Here is a 16,736-nt window from a genome sequence, read left to right as displayed (position 1 = left end):
GGTGAGAAGTGGTTTTAAGCAGTAGGAGTTTGGGCTAATCAGTCAACCAAGCATATAAGACTTCTGAGCCCCTTTTCGAGATGTCTTTCCAAATATATGCTTAGGAACACCTTCCTTTCCCCCGCAACCAAAAGAAAAAAAAGAACGTAGAAGCAAGGAACAGCCATCCAGTCTTGTCACATCATGCTATTCCCTCCACAAGTGTTTAGACTGTGCATGCACATCTGTTACATCTAACACTGTGGGCAATGTGACTTCAAGACTGTGTATGAGCACCACTGTCAAATAGCAAAAATACCCATCAGACTAATCTGTGCTGAGGCTGCATCTTCTATTCTGTATCAGTTATGAGTGCTGTTTTCAGAGCCTCTCTCTCTTTGTTAACTTCCTTGCTATGTGCAGCCCGGCCTCATGCCAGTATAAGCTGACAGTGTCTTTCTCTGATAGTTTTGTGGCCAGGCTATCTGACTATGTCAGTGTATCTTGTTATTAATCTATTTGTTTATCAAATATATATGGCACATGTACTGTACCAACTGTATATTAGGTACTGGTAACGTAAAGAGCATGGTCTGGCCTTGTTGAACTTATACGCAGAGTGGAGGAGACAGAAAAAAGCAAATGGACCCACAAATGAAAATATAATTATAAATAATGGGAATGACAACGAAGGTTATGATTAAGGGCAAAGGGGAAAGAATAACACGGTGGGTGCACCTTTGCTTGCAAAGATCATTCCAGGTAGAGAGAAGGGAGGGACTGCGCTGTTTCTGTTTTTAGGGTCACTTAAGGTGCAACTATCCACACCACTGTGCACAGGAACAGCTTTGGGTTACAGCCTGTCCCAAAGCTATAGGGAGGTCAGCCTCCCTGAAACAACACTGCCCTGTGTCCACTTCGTTAACTTCCTATTTTTCTTACTGCATTAAATCGTAAATCTTTCCCCTACTTTTTAATACTCACATAACCTAGTCCCTACATACCACACTCCCTCCAATTATATATCATGGACTCATGATGACTCATAAATTACCTGAGAAAGAATCAGCTGCCCATGAAAGGTGTGCACAAATTTTCTTAAAAATGCAAAATAGGTGTCATCTCCAAGTCTTTGGGCAAGGAACCGGAGAAGGAAATAGCCCTAGAAGAAAGGAGGGGGAAAAAAAAAAAGATGCCTGTCATGGGTTTGTGAGAAAACACAGCCAACTCTAACTCACCCACCAGTGCTTTATGCACATGTAAAGTGTTCTTTCTGACCTGTCCTGGGCTGCCTTCCATACCCTTACCAGTAAGGCGGGTCCTGGAAATTAAGGAAGGCCTACTTTGCTTGCAACTCTTCGGTTAATGGTATCACCATCTTGTTTTTCCTTTGTTTACATGAAGCCTGATGTCCATCATGGACCAAAAGTGAAGAGGGGCCCAGCTCCTGCCACCCTCAGCTATGAGGAAAAGCCTTTGCAATGTAAAATACTTCCTTATTACTCCTGTCTTCTACTTGGAACCTAACAGCAATTTCAAGATTATGTTCTTCAAAAGTGACAGGAAGCAGAGAGAAGGGAAGTGCAGGGTAGGGAATTTGATTCATGTCTCATTTGGGGGGTATGACATGTTTTAATTATGCGACAATCAAGATATCTCCCCAGTCAAGTGACATTACAATGTGGATAATGTTTTTGTTTGGCACCAGCCATGTGATTAGTCTTCCCTGTTTACATGTATAACCTAAAAAGTGCTGCCCCATAACAACTGGCCTCTGCCACTAGCTACACGTACCTTTAAATAATGAACCTGCATGAAGACCTTCTCAGGATTGAGCCCATGTTTGACGACAGATGATCCTGAGTCACTCACATGGCCAGTCTTCTCTTTATTGGGTCTAAAATGATGCAGAAAAATTTTAAGTATGCACATTCTGAACTAATTAAACCGTAACATCATCTTATTTCTTATTTTCAAAGTTGCTCAACAGTGTCTGAGTTCTGTTCAATTGTACCAGGTATAATTTAAAACAGTTTATATTATAAATTCATGTACTAAACAAGGAGGGATTTATATTTGGGTTGGCAACCTGAGGTTGGCTATTGGCAATATTTTACATCATCTTATCCAAGATTAAAGCTTGCCAGACCCTCAAGGAATCTGAGCTCCAATATGAATTATTTAAGAACCGATGGGCTTTTCTTTCAGTGGGAGTGATGAACTGGGAAATGCAATGGAAAATGCAGCTTTACTTGGAAGGATAAAGAATTAATATCATTTTCAAAAAATTCTGAAAGCCCCAATGTTATCCACTTCTCTTAATTTGCATTTAAGTAGTTCAAGGCTTAAGAAATGTTTGTACTCTGAGGCCATTTTACAATCTCAAAAACAAAAACAGAAGTTGTAGAAGCCCACGTTTTTAGAACTGGAAGACATTAACATCCTACCTGTTAACCTTCTTGCTTCACAAATGAGGGAAACTGAGGCACACCAAAATTAAGTCTGCATCCCCAGTCTCCCAGCTTGTTTCGACTTGTGGTGATATCAGCATTGAAACCAATGTCTGCTTATTATCTATCAGGGTGCTTTTCATTTTGCTCTATAGTGTCAAGTATGTTTTAAAAATCCCTTTAAAAATATAAGTGCATAACAAAGAAGCTTCAACAACTAGCTAAACTCAAAATAAGTGGCAAGGTATTTGCAGCCTTCAGCTGTTCTAAAACCAGTCACTTATTGGACACACTGAAGAGCATGATTTGGGGTGAGGGGAGGGAAGGGCTGACCAGAGGGCTGACATATCAGACAGGGGGGCGCTTATTTTTCAAAAGTAGTGTGGTGTTTCAAGGTCCATGGCCTTTAATCTGAGAGACCTGGTGTCGAATATCAACCCCACTTCTTACTACTTGTTAATTACTGGCAGATTACTTAAATTCTCTTGTCTTCAATTTACTCATCTGCAAACCAGGACTAATCCTACCTAACTCCCCAGGTCCTATGGAGAATAATTGAGAAAATACATGCAAAGCCCCTAGCAAGGGCCAGGGATGCAAAATTTACAAAAATTTACAAAAAAAAAAAATTTACAAAAATTAATCAACTTAATAAAATATTTGAAAGCAACAAATACTGCTAAATTCAAGGTTGATCATCTGATATTAGAGGCAATGGATTTCAGTGGCTCACCCATGCAATCCATATGCTCACAGACACAAGGGTGTAAGGACGCTGTACCCAAATGGAAGTATCTGAGGATGGCCCAGCTTGCCAGTCAGTACCTTTGCAGTGTGTTCAAGCTACCAAGCCAGAACCTCTGATTAAGTCTCTGCTGAATATTCTAGTACATTATCCCGGCAGACACAAGGCACGGGACCAGCAGATTCCTAAAGGAGAGACAACAACTGGCCGATGGAGCTAACTGCATAGTTTCCATTTTTGTGCTTGATCCCTGACTTACATACATGACCATACTTGCGGCTATAACTAGTCTCTTTCATCTTCATTTAAGACTCCATTGAAACGCATCGGCTTTATTCCTGCTCTCAAGTTTGTCCTGGGATTGAGCGTTTTTATAAAGAAAGCCGCACTGGCTTTGATAGGGAAAGCCCACCACCCACAGCCTTGGCAGGAGGAAGGCTTCTCAGAGTCGGCTTGAATTCAAACCAGCTTTCCCAGCCCCAAGAGAGGCAGACTTGGCTGTGAGTGTCTTAGGCCTTAAACTTTAAACTGAGACTATCAGAAGGGGAGGGACACAGAAGACCAATGTAAATGTCTGCTCTGAAGGTTGCCTTCTAGCTCAAGTTCCTGACGACACCTTCATTTTATTTTATTTTATTTTATTTTATTTTATTTTATTTTATTTTACTTTATTTTATTTTTAAAGTTTATTTATTTTTGAGAGAGAGAGAGAGAGAGAGAGCAGGGGAGGGGCAGAGAGAGAGGGAGACACAGAATCTGAAGCAGGTTCCAGGCTCTGAGCTGTCAGCACACAGCCCGACGCGGGGCTCGAACCCACAGACCGTGAGATCATGACCTGAGCCAAAGTCGGACGCTCAACTGACTGAGCCACCCAGGCGCCCCTGATGATGCCTTTAGTTGGTGCTTCTTTTTTCCTTTGCCTAAAAATGTCTTTCCAGAAAGCGTCCCTCTCTTACTTTGTTCTTCCACCTTCTCCAAATGAAGAGGTGTTCAAGAAAATTCTTTTATGCTCACAGCATCCAAGGCAAACGTACAGGTCCCCAAGAGGTTCCTTTTAAAGTAGACGTTGTGGCAGAGAGCAGTGTGCAGGCAAGCTTTGTGAGAAATCAAAGGGAGTGGTTTTTACAAGGAAAAGATACTCCATGAGCGGGAAGAAGGTGACTTGCTCTGCTGTCCTACTTCGGTTCTCATGATGCCATTTACCCCCAGGTCTGTGCAGAGAGACAAAGCACAGAGAGAAAGCAGGAAACAAAGGAACTACCATTCCATGCAAAAACAGATGACTCTCCTGGGTGAGTGACAGGAGGCACACCTAAAAAGAGCACATGCCAATGTATGATTGCATTTAAATAATTGTAGTCAAAGAACAGGCAAAACAGACCTGTGAGAATGGAGATCAGAACAATGGTTACCCTTGGGAGCAAGTATTGACAGAGCAGGGAAAAAGAGGAGGGTCTCTGAGATGCTGGGAACATTCTATATATTGATCTCAGTGGTACTTTCACAAGGATACATAGGTAAAAATATACTGAGCCATCTAGAAGTATCTTTGTGCTTCATGCATGTTACATTTCAGTTAGAAAGTTAAGAAAAAATAGACGCACGTGAAGCAGTACACATTTTGTGAGAATAAAAGGGAATCTGTGTAGAAAGGGAGTTTGCTGTTCATGTGCTGAGAACACATGACTAGCATTAACGAAGCCCTCTACACCTGAGGACCAATGAAGTATGTTTTTCTTTATTTTAATTTTCTTTAATGTTTAGTTACGTATTTAGAGAGAGAGAGAGAGAGAGAGAGAGAGAGAGAGAGGGAGGGAAGGGCAGAGAAAGAGGAAGAGAGAGAATCCCAAGCAGGCTTCGTGTTGTCGGTGCAGAGCCCAACTCAGGGCTTGATCTCACGAACTGCGAGATCATGACTTAAGCCGAAATCCAGAGTTGGCGGCTCAACCGACTGAGCCACCCAGGTGCCCCTGCAGTATGTTTTTCAAACGACACTGTGAGAGGCAGGAAGAGCTGTGGCAAATATAGTTTGGCTCAATCCCATTCTCATCCACCTTCTCTCCTGCCTCTTATACAATTAAATCTGAAAAGTTAAATGCTCACTTTCCAAGTGTCCTGGCAGCTATGAATAGTCAGAAGACATGGTCCAGGTCAATGAGACAAAAGCAGATGTCTACTGTGGTTGAAGTGGGGTTCTTGGAAAGCTTTTGCTTTCCTTACAAAAGAGGGAAATATGACTGGAAGATGGAGGTACAGCAGCCACCTTGCAACCTGGAGGCAGTAAGTCAATATGCTATGGAGACTAGAATCAACCAAAGAAATAACGTAAATAGTCTTTAATGGTATCATTCGGCTGCTGGCCAGCCCGAGACTGACTGCCTTCAAGCTTTTTATTGTCTGAGAAAAAGAACCCTCATTTGTTTAAGCCAAAATCGCTTTACTATTCTATTAATTGTAGCCAGATTCATTCCTAATGGATGGAAAATGGAACTAATACTAACAGCTACCATTTCCTGTGCCAGGTACTCTGCAGAGTTCTTCTTACATATGACGTCCTTCTACCCTCACAAGAACCTGCTGGGACAGGTACTATGATTATGTCCATTTAAAGTGCTGGAAAGTGAGGCCTGGGGAAGACCACAAAGCCAGTTAGTGGCAGAGTTGAGGCTGGAACACTGAAGCCCTTGCTGAACTCTGAGGCGTCCCCAAGATCCAGGCCCCCGTGGTGGATGCGCCAAATAGAAGTGGAGAAACTGGGACAGGTGGCTTACCCTCCCTGAAGCTCAGTTTCCTCACCTATCCAGAGCGTGATGACGCTCAGATAACATGAAGGCACTTTGTGAACATAAAAGTGTTAAGCATCTCTCTAACATGACACACCAGTGTTTATTTCCTTGGCTGGAATACATGGAATGTGGGAGATCAAGTTACCAAGGTCGTTTGGGCTTAAATGTCCTTGGTCTCTGTTGGACCTGGCACCAAATGCAACAACCGAGATTAGCATGACCTTTCCCTTCCTTGCCTCCTTCCTTTTCCGCTGCGCTCAGAAGCAATATGGACATTGAAAGAACTGTCAGATAGCAGTGATATTTGATAACACAGTGATTTCACTTAGACTCAAACCTCCCAAAGAAACGACCGATTCTGTAGGAGTATCACCAAAGGTGGGATTTGGGAAAATGCCTCCGAAAGGTGCTCAGGCGTGTCAGCTTGGGTCTGAACACCTCCTGTTCTGCCACCGCCCAGACGGGCCGTCTGCCAGCCTTCTCCATCTCCTACCCCTTGGCAGTAGAAGTGAGAGCCACGAGATATCTTCATCTATAAATTCTCCACTGTTGTGCCTGAGCCAGAAACTAAGCATCCCAGAAATGAGAGAGAAAGAAATGAGACCACAGGCCGTTAGCTTTTCAACATGCTTATCTGTCTATCCATCACAGCTGACCTGCCAGGTGTGAAAGGCCGGGAGTTGGGCCTCACTCATGCCCCCACAATGGAGGAAGTTAAACACTACCTTTGTCCAGAAACTGGCCTCCTTGTACTTATCTGAGCCCCACATGCGCATGTGGGACCTACAGAGGAAGCAGTGTAAACACTGGGTAAGAGTTTGGGTGTGAATTTTAACTCTGCTGCTTAAGAACCACGCAAGTCAAGCAACCCCACGAAGCCTGTTCTTTCATCTGTAAAAAAGGGGACAGCGATCGTGACCATGACACCTCATCAGGCTGTTGTAGCATCTAGTAGCACTTAGCCAGAATTCCTGTTGGCATTTTGTAAGCACAGCATGAATGCTGTCATCGGCATAATGCATTCTGACTGGAGTTCAGGGAACACCAGCTGACCCCGCCTATGACAGGCAAAGGCATTAACAAAAGACCTCACTCTGTGGTCCTACATGTTATCATTAGGGGAAGCTGGGCGAAGGGTACACAGAACCTCTTGTTTTAATAACTTCGTGTGAGTCTAAAATTATTGCAAAATAAAAAGTATTTTAAAGAAGATACGGCACATTAATGAGGACTTACACCTTCCCTTTGAGAAACCCAATTTTGAGTGTAAACCCTGCAGGGGACAGTCTTTAAATCTGCTCCTTGAAGAATCAGCAGAAAATGAATAAAAAACAACAAATTTCAGGTGTTGCCTAAAGTTCTTGTGAGCTAGGTCTGGGCATATTTCTGACACACAAGCCTATAGTCTACACCACTCTGTGAGAAGATTTCTAAAATCCTGGGTAAAAAATGAAGGCGGAAATAATTCAAAGTACAGGAATCTTATATTCTCCATTTGTTTGTGCAGAAACTTTCCCATCTATAAAATGTGCATCCTTGCCACCAACCTGACTTTGGACTGTGCTACCGGAGAGAAGTGGACAGAAAGTTGTGCACACCTTTAACTAATGAAGTTGTATTGTGTCAGAGCTACCGTTTGGCAAGTTTGATTATCTGTGTGCTTTTCACAATGGATTTAACAGTTATCCAGCCTGAAGGTTCTCTTCCCCATCAGGGACCATTATCCTGTAGCAGACACAGCAGGATATTACTCTGGTGTTGAAAAAGGCAATTGCTAAGATGATTTAAGACAGAAGGAAGCTTCCCTCCAAGGAGCCAGAGAAAAGTGCAGACGTATGTTGTAACCCCTGATGGTGAAAGGAGCCAGTGGTCAGAACCTATAGAAAGAGAGGTCAGTTGCTGAAGGTGACCAAGGAAAGATCTGTAGTTAGCGGAACTGTAGAAAATACAAAGTCCACCAGCTCTGAAAAGCAGGGTAGGAAAATGAAGGATGAAATTTCGAAAAGCAGGAAGCAATGAGCATCAGTACAAAACCAAAATAGTGCTCAGGTTTTGAGGGCCCATAAATCAGAACTCCCTAGGAAACAAAATCCCAGAGGGGAAAAAAAAAATAAAATAGAGATTAATACAATGGTCTGAGCCGTATATCACCACAACATAGCCAGAGGTAATTTGGACATGTCTTCAAAGGACATAAGGAAGACAACAGAGAGCAAAGACACCAAGATGGCTGCCTAGGAGGTTTCCAATGAGGTGAATTTTCAGAGGCCATATTCGAAAGATGAAAGCGGGGGATGCTGGAGAGAGAAAAAAACCAAAGCTAAATATAAGAGCCCAGAAACTATAAAATCCTTGTCAGGAAGGCAAAAAGTCAGAAGGAGCTGATGCTAACGGAGAATGTTTAGGACGACAAAAGGGGCTTTAGAGGGATTGTTTGGAGCATAAAAAAGACCAGGTGTGAAGATGCAATGGAACCAACAGAAGTACTTGAACTCCCACTTTGCTTCAACTTTCCTGCCAAGGAGAATGATTTTCAAATTGCACATGGCAGAACAGCATTGTTCTGTGGGAACTGATGCCTGGGACAGGTGATGGGGGCTCCCTCCTCCTTGAAGAGTTCTGATGCCAGGCCCCAGTAAGGGACATGTCACAACTCTGAAAGCTTCCATTGGCAATCATAGACCTCTGGGGACATCACCAATGGAGACAACAGGAAAGGGACTGGTGGGGACAGACAAATGTTATTCTCATTTGCTAAGGAAAAGGGGTTAAGAGGAGGAAAGACGAAATTCGTGACTGTGACTCACGCAGAGCTTGTGAGCTCTTAGAACAGAAAATGAGGAACTATAGGAGTGAACATAGAATCTGGAGGGCCACTTCCAGAAATTCACTGCGGGCATCAGGCATCCTGACAGAAGTCAGCTGGCAGAATGGATGTAGCAGTGGTGAGTGCATAGTGGTTGTTTCATGCCTTTTAGGTTAAAAAACAGAACTCAAGGCTGTTGATTAATTACTGGCTAGAACCAGGAGGGAGTACTACTTAGGCTGAGCCCCAGGAATGACGATGTACTGGTGTAACAGATTTGCATTTTAGTCCAAGCTGGGAGTCTAGCTGGTTGATTGACAGCATCCACAGGCAAGAACAGCAAGCACATGCTGACATGAAGATCCAAAATTAATAAGACAATAGTTAATAAGAACAAAGAGGTTTGAAAGAATAAGTCTTTCCCCATAAACTCAACAGCGATTGATGTGACTTCCAAAATAATAACCACGCTGGTAGGTGGGCTCAACAGGAGCAACGAGAAGGTAGTTGGAAGTACTGCTGGGGAGGGCATCAGACAGCATCCAGAGCAGTGGTCAAGAGCTGAGCTCTGGAGCCAGACTTTCCTCTACTTGCATCCCGGCTTGCCACCTACTGGCTGTAGAAAAGTGGCCAACTGCTTAACACCCCTATGCATTGGTTTCCTCATCTCTCACATGGGAAGAAAGATGGTACCAGAACCCATCTCATAGGGCCATTTTGAGGACAAAATGAGATCATGTACATAGAGTGCTTAGAAAAGTGTTTGGCACATCGGAAGCACTCAATGAACGTTACTGAGGAGAGAAAAATGTGTGGGGATTGGAATGGTAGGACCACCATTAGAAGGTGTAGAATACTGGTTTAAAAATGAAATATGGTATATATGTGAGTGCATCCAACTTGATCAGTACTTGTCCATTCTTTTCTGGCCTAGCCGGACAAGAGAAGCAGGAATAGTCCCACTGAATTCTTCAAAGGTGTAACTGCAAACAGCACTGTGTTCAGTTCAGGTGTCATATCTGGAGAAAGTCACTGTCAATGAAGACAACAACAAAGGACCAAGCCCAGGAAGGCAAGGGTTCTCCCAACCTTGCATTAGGTATGACAGATTTCCAAATCTTGGGACCTAGTGACCAGGAAAGGAAAGACAATGGTCTTCACACATGTGAATTTGTTTGGGTGAGAACAAGGCAAATCCTGTGCAACTCTGGAGGTAAATAAGATGACCTGGCAGAACTTACAAGGAGGCAGTTCCAGCCCAGTCTGGGGAAGGCCATTTTAAGATGGGCATACCCACAGGGAAATTGCTGCTTGCCAGAGAATTGGATCCTGGAAATCCTTTGGTAGAAGCTGGGTAGCTGTCTGTCAGGGATACAGAAGGTTAGGCAGAATCACTTTCAAGGTCCTTTCTGACCCTAATGTTCTAGGATTTTAGGAGATAAAATAACCCAGAATTATTTAAGCTGCAGTATTTAGATGTAAAACATTATTCATCCACTATAGTGGAGTCAACAGGTTTGCTATGTAGCCTTGGTCATGCCAAATCAGCATCAAGGGTGATTCTGATTAAAAATTCTGATTAAAACAAGCACACAAGGAGCTTGGTGGTTCAGTCAGTTAAGCATCTGACTTGGGCTCAGGTCGTGATCTCACATTTCTTGAGTTCAAGCCCCGTGTTGGGCTCTGTGCTGATAGTGTGGAATCTGTTTCGGATTCTCTCTCTCCCTCCCTTTGTGCCCCTCCCCTGCTCTCTCTCTTTATCAAAATAAATAAATAAACTTCACACACACACACACACACACACATACACACACACACGTAAATGAATTAGAGGAAACTTAATTTTATTCAACCACATATATTTGGGGATAGATGTAGCGTAAGAGTATATGATCCAAGCATGAGAGGCTTTCATTATATTTTTTACAGAGTTGTAGTCTAGGAGAGAGGGCGAAGGCAAGAGAGGTGCATATGCAGTAAACCTGAACTGGAATCCTCAGAATCCAGGTTAAAAGGAGCCGCATACTCTATTCAGGGCTAGGGTGATCATGACGAAAAGCAAGCTGTCCATCAGCTATACACATTCAGAACATAGGAATACAGAGAACTTGGAAATTACAGGAGGTGATTTCAGGAGAAAAGGTAATAAGGGAAAACTTTTTTGTACTGCATCAAAAAAAAAAAAAAAAAAAAAAACCCATGACACTATCCCAGAAAGAGACAAATGAGACAAACACTGGCTTCATTTTGTAAGGGGGGCTGGAAGCACTTTTTGAACACCAACAGCATGTGTGCTGCTGTGTGCTGAGATGGTGGGAAGATTCGTCTCATCTTATGACTCAAAGAGGAGCAGATGGTCTGTGGGAGCTGGAGAAGGACTTTCCCTCCTTGGTGGAGAATGGCACAGAGCTGAGGACTGGTAGCCACAGGGGGGTGGAGGGCTTGCCTGGGTTTGAAGCCCAGTATGCACCAGGATGTAAAACAAGATGAGTAGTTGGGAGAAGAGCTCTCTTCTCAGCCTTGCGGGCAACTGAGTACTATTTAGGTCTTATATTTAACATGCTGTGCATTAACAATAAGACCATTCACCACAGTATTGTTTGGAAAAGCAGAAAGCTAGAAATCACCAAAATGTCCAGTGGTTGACAAGTGGTTAGTTGGTTGTGGGACACTCATATCCTGGAATATTCTGCAGTAGTTAAAAAAAAAACAAAAACAAAACCTACGTGTGTTGATAATAGAACTAGAGTCAGGACTATATTATTATTATTTTTTTAGTTTTTATTGTGGTTATTAATTTGAGAGAGTGTGTGAGCAGGGGAGAGGGGCAGAGGGAGGGAGAGAGGAAGACACACACACACACACACACACACACACACACAGAGAGAGAGAGACAGAGAGAGAGAGAGAGAGAGAGAGAGAGAGAGAGAGAGGGAATCTTAAGCGGGCTCCACACTCAGCATGGAGCCCTATGCAGGGCTTGATCCCATGACCCTGGGATCATGACCTAAGCTGAAATCGAGTTGGATGCTCAACCAACTGAGCCACCCAGGCACCTCAGGTTATTAAGAGAACAATGGAAGGGACGGTATGTGGTGGAAACAAATTGACACACACACTCACTCATGTGTATATACTTGTACTTGAGGGATGCTTTCTTGGAAGTGACTCATCTCTAGGTGGGGTTGTTATACCACAAACCCCATGGAGATATCTTCCAGGCATCCAGTGCTAGATATGGCTCCTTGGGGCTCATCCAATGCCCTGAGGAAATCAGTTGCCTTCTGCCATAACTTCATCTTCCATCTCTCCTTCAGACACTGCTGGTCAACCCTGCTAAGGCTGAAATGATGTTATGAAATGTTATAAAATATGCAATGATTTCCATCAATCCCTCTCTTTAAAAAAAATTGAGATATAATTCACGTATCATAAAATTCACCATTTAAAAAAAGTTCAGGGGCATTTGGGTGGCTCAGTACAGTTAAGTGGCCAACTTGGGCTCAGGTCATGATCTCATGGTTTGTGAGTTCGAGCCCCACATCGGGCTTGCTGCTGTCAGCACAGAGTCCGCTTCAGATCCTCTGCCCCCTCTCTCTGCCCGTCCCCCACTTGTGTTCTCTCTCAAAATTAAACATTAAAAAAAAAAAAAACTAAAAACAAGTATAATTCACTGGTTTTAGTATATTCATAAGGTTGTGTAACCATCACCAGTACCTAATTGCAGAATATTTTCATCACCCCCAAAAAAGATCCCACACCCACTAGCAGTGGTTTTCCATTTTTCCCTTCACTCCAGTCCCTGACAACCATTAATTTACTTCTTGTCTCTATCCACTTGCCTATTCCAACTATTTCCAATAAATGAAATCATACAGCACATGGCCTTTTGTGACTGGCTTCTTTCACTTAACATAATGTTTTCAAGAGTCATCTATTTTTGTAGCACATAACAGTACTTCATTCCTTTCTATGGTTGAATGATATTCCATTGCACAAATATAACACACTTTATTTATCCATTCATCTGCTGATGGACATTAGGGTTGTTCCTACTTTTGCTATTAAGGACAATGTTTCTATGAACATTTGTGTACACGTTTTTGGCTGGACTTTTGTTTTCACTTTTCTTGGGTAAATACTTAGGAGTAGAGTTGCAGGGTTGTATGAGAACCCTATGTGCTACATTCTGAGGATCTACTAGACTGCTTTCTAAAGGAGCTGCACCAATTCACAATCCCACCAACAATGTACAAGGGTTCTAATTTCTCCAAATCCTCTGTGGCACTTGTTCCTATCTGACTTTTCAGGATAGCTGTCCTAGTAGGTATGAAGTGATACCTCACTGAAGTTTCGATTTGCACTTCCCTGATGGCTAATAATGTCACATTTTTTTATGTGCTTATTAGCCATTTGTATATCTTCTTTGGAGAACTGTCTATTTAAATCCTTTGTCCATTAAAAAAATCATTTGAGAGAGAGAGAGAGAGAGAGAGAGAGAGAGAGAGAGCACATGAAAGGGGGAGAGGGGCAGAAGGAAAGAGAGGGAGAATCCCAAGCAGACTCCACACTCAGCATGGAGCCTGACACGGGGCTTGATCCCATGACCCTGGGATCATGACCTGAGGCAAAATCAAGAGTCAGATGCTCAACTGACTGAGCCACCCAGGTGCCCCCTTTTGCCCATTTTTAATTTGAGTTGTCTTTTGAGTTATAAGAGTTATAGGAGTTCTTTATATATCCTGAATACTAGTCCCTCATATATGATTCACAAATATTTTCTCCCATTCTGTGGGTTGTCTTTTTAGTTTCTTGATGGAGTCCTTTGAAACACAAAAGTTTTTAATTTTTATGAAGTCCAATTTATTGATTTTTTTCCCCTTTGGTCACTTGTTCTTTAGTTTAAGAAACAGTTGCTTAATCCAAGGCCATGAAGATCTATACCTATGTTTTTAGCTCTTACATTTAGGGGTTTGATCCATGTTGAGTTAATTTTTGTATGTGGTATGAAGCAGAGGGTCTAACTTCATTTTGTGCATGTGGCTATCCAGTTACCCCATGGCCATCTGTTGAAAAGACTATTCTTTCTCCCATTGAATGGTCTTGGCACCCTTGTCAAAAACCAGCTGATCATAAACAGAAAGAACAGTTTGTTTCCAGACTCTCAATTTTATTCCATTGGTCTGTATGTCTGTCCTTATGCCAGTATCACACTGTGTTGATTACTGTAGCTTTGTGGTAAGTACTGAAATTGAGAAGTATGAGTCCTCAATCTTTATCAAGATCATTTTTGTTATTCTGGGTCCCTTGAATTTCCGTATGAACTTTAGGATCAGCTTGTCCATTTCTGGAAAAAAAAAAAAAAAAAGGCAGCTGGAATTTTGACACTGAGCATTGCCATTTTAACAATCTTAAGTCTTCCAATTCATGAAGACAAGATGTTTTTCCATTTACTTCATTCTTCAGTTTCCTTCAACAATGTTTTGTAGTTTCCACTGTATTGCACTTCTTTTGTTAAATTTATTACTGTTTCATTATTTTTGATGTTATTGCAAATGAATGTTTTCTTAATTTCATTTTCAGATCATTTATAGCTAGTGTATAGAAACACAATGGACTTGTGTACATTGATCTTGTATCCCGCAACCTTATTGAATTTGTTTATTAGTTCTGCCAGTTTTTTGGAGAGGAAATTCCTTAGGATTTCCTATATATAAAATAATTTTGCCTGCAAAAAGAGATAGTTTTATTTCTTCCCTTCCAATCTGGATGCCTTCTATTTCACTTTTTTACCTAACTGCCTTGGCTAGAACCTCCAGTGCAATCTTGAACACAAATATAATCCCTCTTTTTTATTCTTTATCTCCTCCACCACTGACTTGAAAGAGGAAGAAGCCCTTATAAAACTTAACACGTAGAAGATTCTTTTGATGTGTCCTTGCAGCAGTCCAGTCAAATACCTGTATTGTTTGTCAGCCGTTCTTGGTCAAAACTATTGGCCAAAACACAAACTAAATGATGGTGTTGGGGGGAAGTGTACAGGGAGGATGAGAGTTTTTCTGAGCGGGCAACTAACACTCACTAGCCATGAATGTAGTGTACATCATGCTAGGATTGGCTGAGTGTGTGAGATATCCTCAGAGGCAAAATAAGAGTGAATTATTATAGATTGGTTTATATACATGAATTATTATTATACAGGACTAGTATTATGTTTTAGGAAAATATTTCACAGGCAAATAGTGTTATAATGAATCAGTCGCACACGGGGGAGCAATACAGAAGTATGCGTGTATACTTACAAAATTTATTTTTGGAAGGATTCACAAGAAAATGCTAGCAGAGATTATCTTAGGGTGAATGAAGACTGCAATGGTGGGGATGGAATTAACACCTTTCTAAACTGTCTGGGTTTTCCTCTTAGTACTTTTATTACAAAAACAAAACAAAACAAACCCACCCCCACACCATGGTTAACTAAGCAGTGATTATGAACTACTTTATTTCTTCTTTAAGTTTTTCTATATTTAAAAAACCCTACTAAATGTAATTGTAAAAATGAAACACGATGTACAGTAAATATGTAATTAGGGGCCTATCAAGGAGAATTCTATCCCTCCCTTAGAAATACCTGAGTGATGAGTAACCAGGGAATGGTTCAGAAAAATGAACAGGGAGTGCTATTTGAGTTCAAATATTCAGGACATGTCTATCATCTTTGCCGGGTAAAAGAAGTGTGAACTGAGGGTGTCCCTCCAACAGGAAACAGGAACTGAGTGGGCAGCTCAGGGGGAGGGAGCTGGCCTTTGAGACAGGAAAGGGCAGAGTCTGTTTCTGGCTAGCTGAGAGCCTTAAGGTTTTTCAGAAAATGCTGGCACAGGTACAGCACCATCCTGTCACGAAAGGGTAGAAACCGTCTCTACAGCTAGCTTGCTAGTGTGCGCAGCTCAAAAAAAGAGAACAAGACAGAAAAAATGGGGTGAAGGGGGTCCCGGGCTTGAGGGATGGAGTGGAGGGTAGGAGTTCCAACGTATGTATGTAGAGATCCCAGGAAGTGCACAGGCCAGTGCCAGCGGTCAGAACTCAGGTAAGAACGCTTGAAGCCATAGAGGCCAGAATTGTTTTCTCCTCAGGGCTGTGGTCAGATTCTGCACAGAATGCCAGGGGAACTGTACCGAGCGAGCAGCACCAGAGGGGACACCAGTGTGGCCCTGATGTACAGATCAGGGCGAGTGAGCAGCACCAGAGGGGACATCAGTGTGGCCCTGATGTACAGATGAGACCAAAAGTAGGTTCCAGGAAGGTATGAAGATTCCATTTGTCTTAGAAGCATTGCCAAGGTAATTCTTGCCTCAAGCTATTAGTTTAAGCATCTTTGTTTAATGTTCAAACTTTTTGGGGGGGTTTGTTTTTGTTTTTAATCCCATCTTTTTCATTGGTAACCAGGCATTCTTGCTCCCCCACCCCCTCTTTAAACATCCTCTTAACTTCTTGGGGCACCTGGGTGGCTCAGTCAGTTGAGTGTCCAACTTCGGCTCAGATCATGAGCTCACAGTTCGTGAGTTGGAGCCCCGCGTCAGGCTCTGTGCTGACAGCTCGGAGCCTGGAGCCTGCTTCAGATTCTGTGCCTCCCTCTCTCTCTGCCCCAACCCACTCGCATTCTGTCTCTGACTCTCTCAAAAATAAATAAACATTAAAAAAAATTAAAAAAAAATCCTCTTAACTTCTTAATACAATTAACTTTTCGGGGTGCCTGGGTGGCTCAGTCGGTTAAGCATCCGACTTCAGCTCAGGTTGTGATCTCGTGGTTTGCGAGTTCAGGCCCCATGTTGGGCTCTGCACTGACAGCTCAGAGCCTGGAGCCTGCTTCAGATTCTCAGATTCTGCCCCTCCCCCACTCTGTCTCTTTCTCTCAAAAATAAATAATGAAAAAAATTTAAGTTTATAAATTAACTTTTTGAACATTCTTG

General features: G+C 42.4%; 1 protein-coding gene across 11 annotated transcripts in view; it reads right to left on the bottom strand.

The window, feature by feature from the left end:
- The window catches only part of AOPEP (aminopeptidase O (putative)), a 344,323-nt gene that overhangs the window by 123,545 nt on the left and 204,042 nt on the right, over positions 1-16,736 (bottom strand). For all 11 annotated transcript variants that reach the window (XR_015243507.1, XR_015243503.1, XR_015243504.1 and 8 more), the window contains exons 8-9: positions 1,774-1,876; positions 1,034-1,141 (exon numbers count right to left, since the gene is read on the bottom strand). Coding sequence is in view for 6 of the 11 variants with exons in the window: in XM_086685159.1 (XP_086541285.1) it covers positions 1,034-1,141; positions 1,774-1,876 (211 nt within the window). In the remaining 5 variants the exon portion in view is untranslated. The remainder of the gene's footprint in view (positions 1-1,033; positions 1,142-1,773; positions 1,877-16,736) is intronic.

This window comes from Puma concolor, chromosome D4 (genome assembly GCF_028749965.1).
Source record: "Puma concolor isolate L17-30 chromosome D4, mPumCon1.1.hap2, whole genome shotgun sequence".
NCBI lineage: Eukaryota > Metazoa > Chordata > Mammalia > Carnivora > Felidae > Puma > Puma concolor.
The sequence above is the reverse complement of the archived record's forward strand: the minus strand, read 5'-3'. Positions and strand labels throughout refer to the sequence as shown.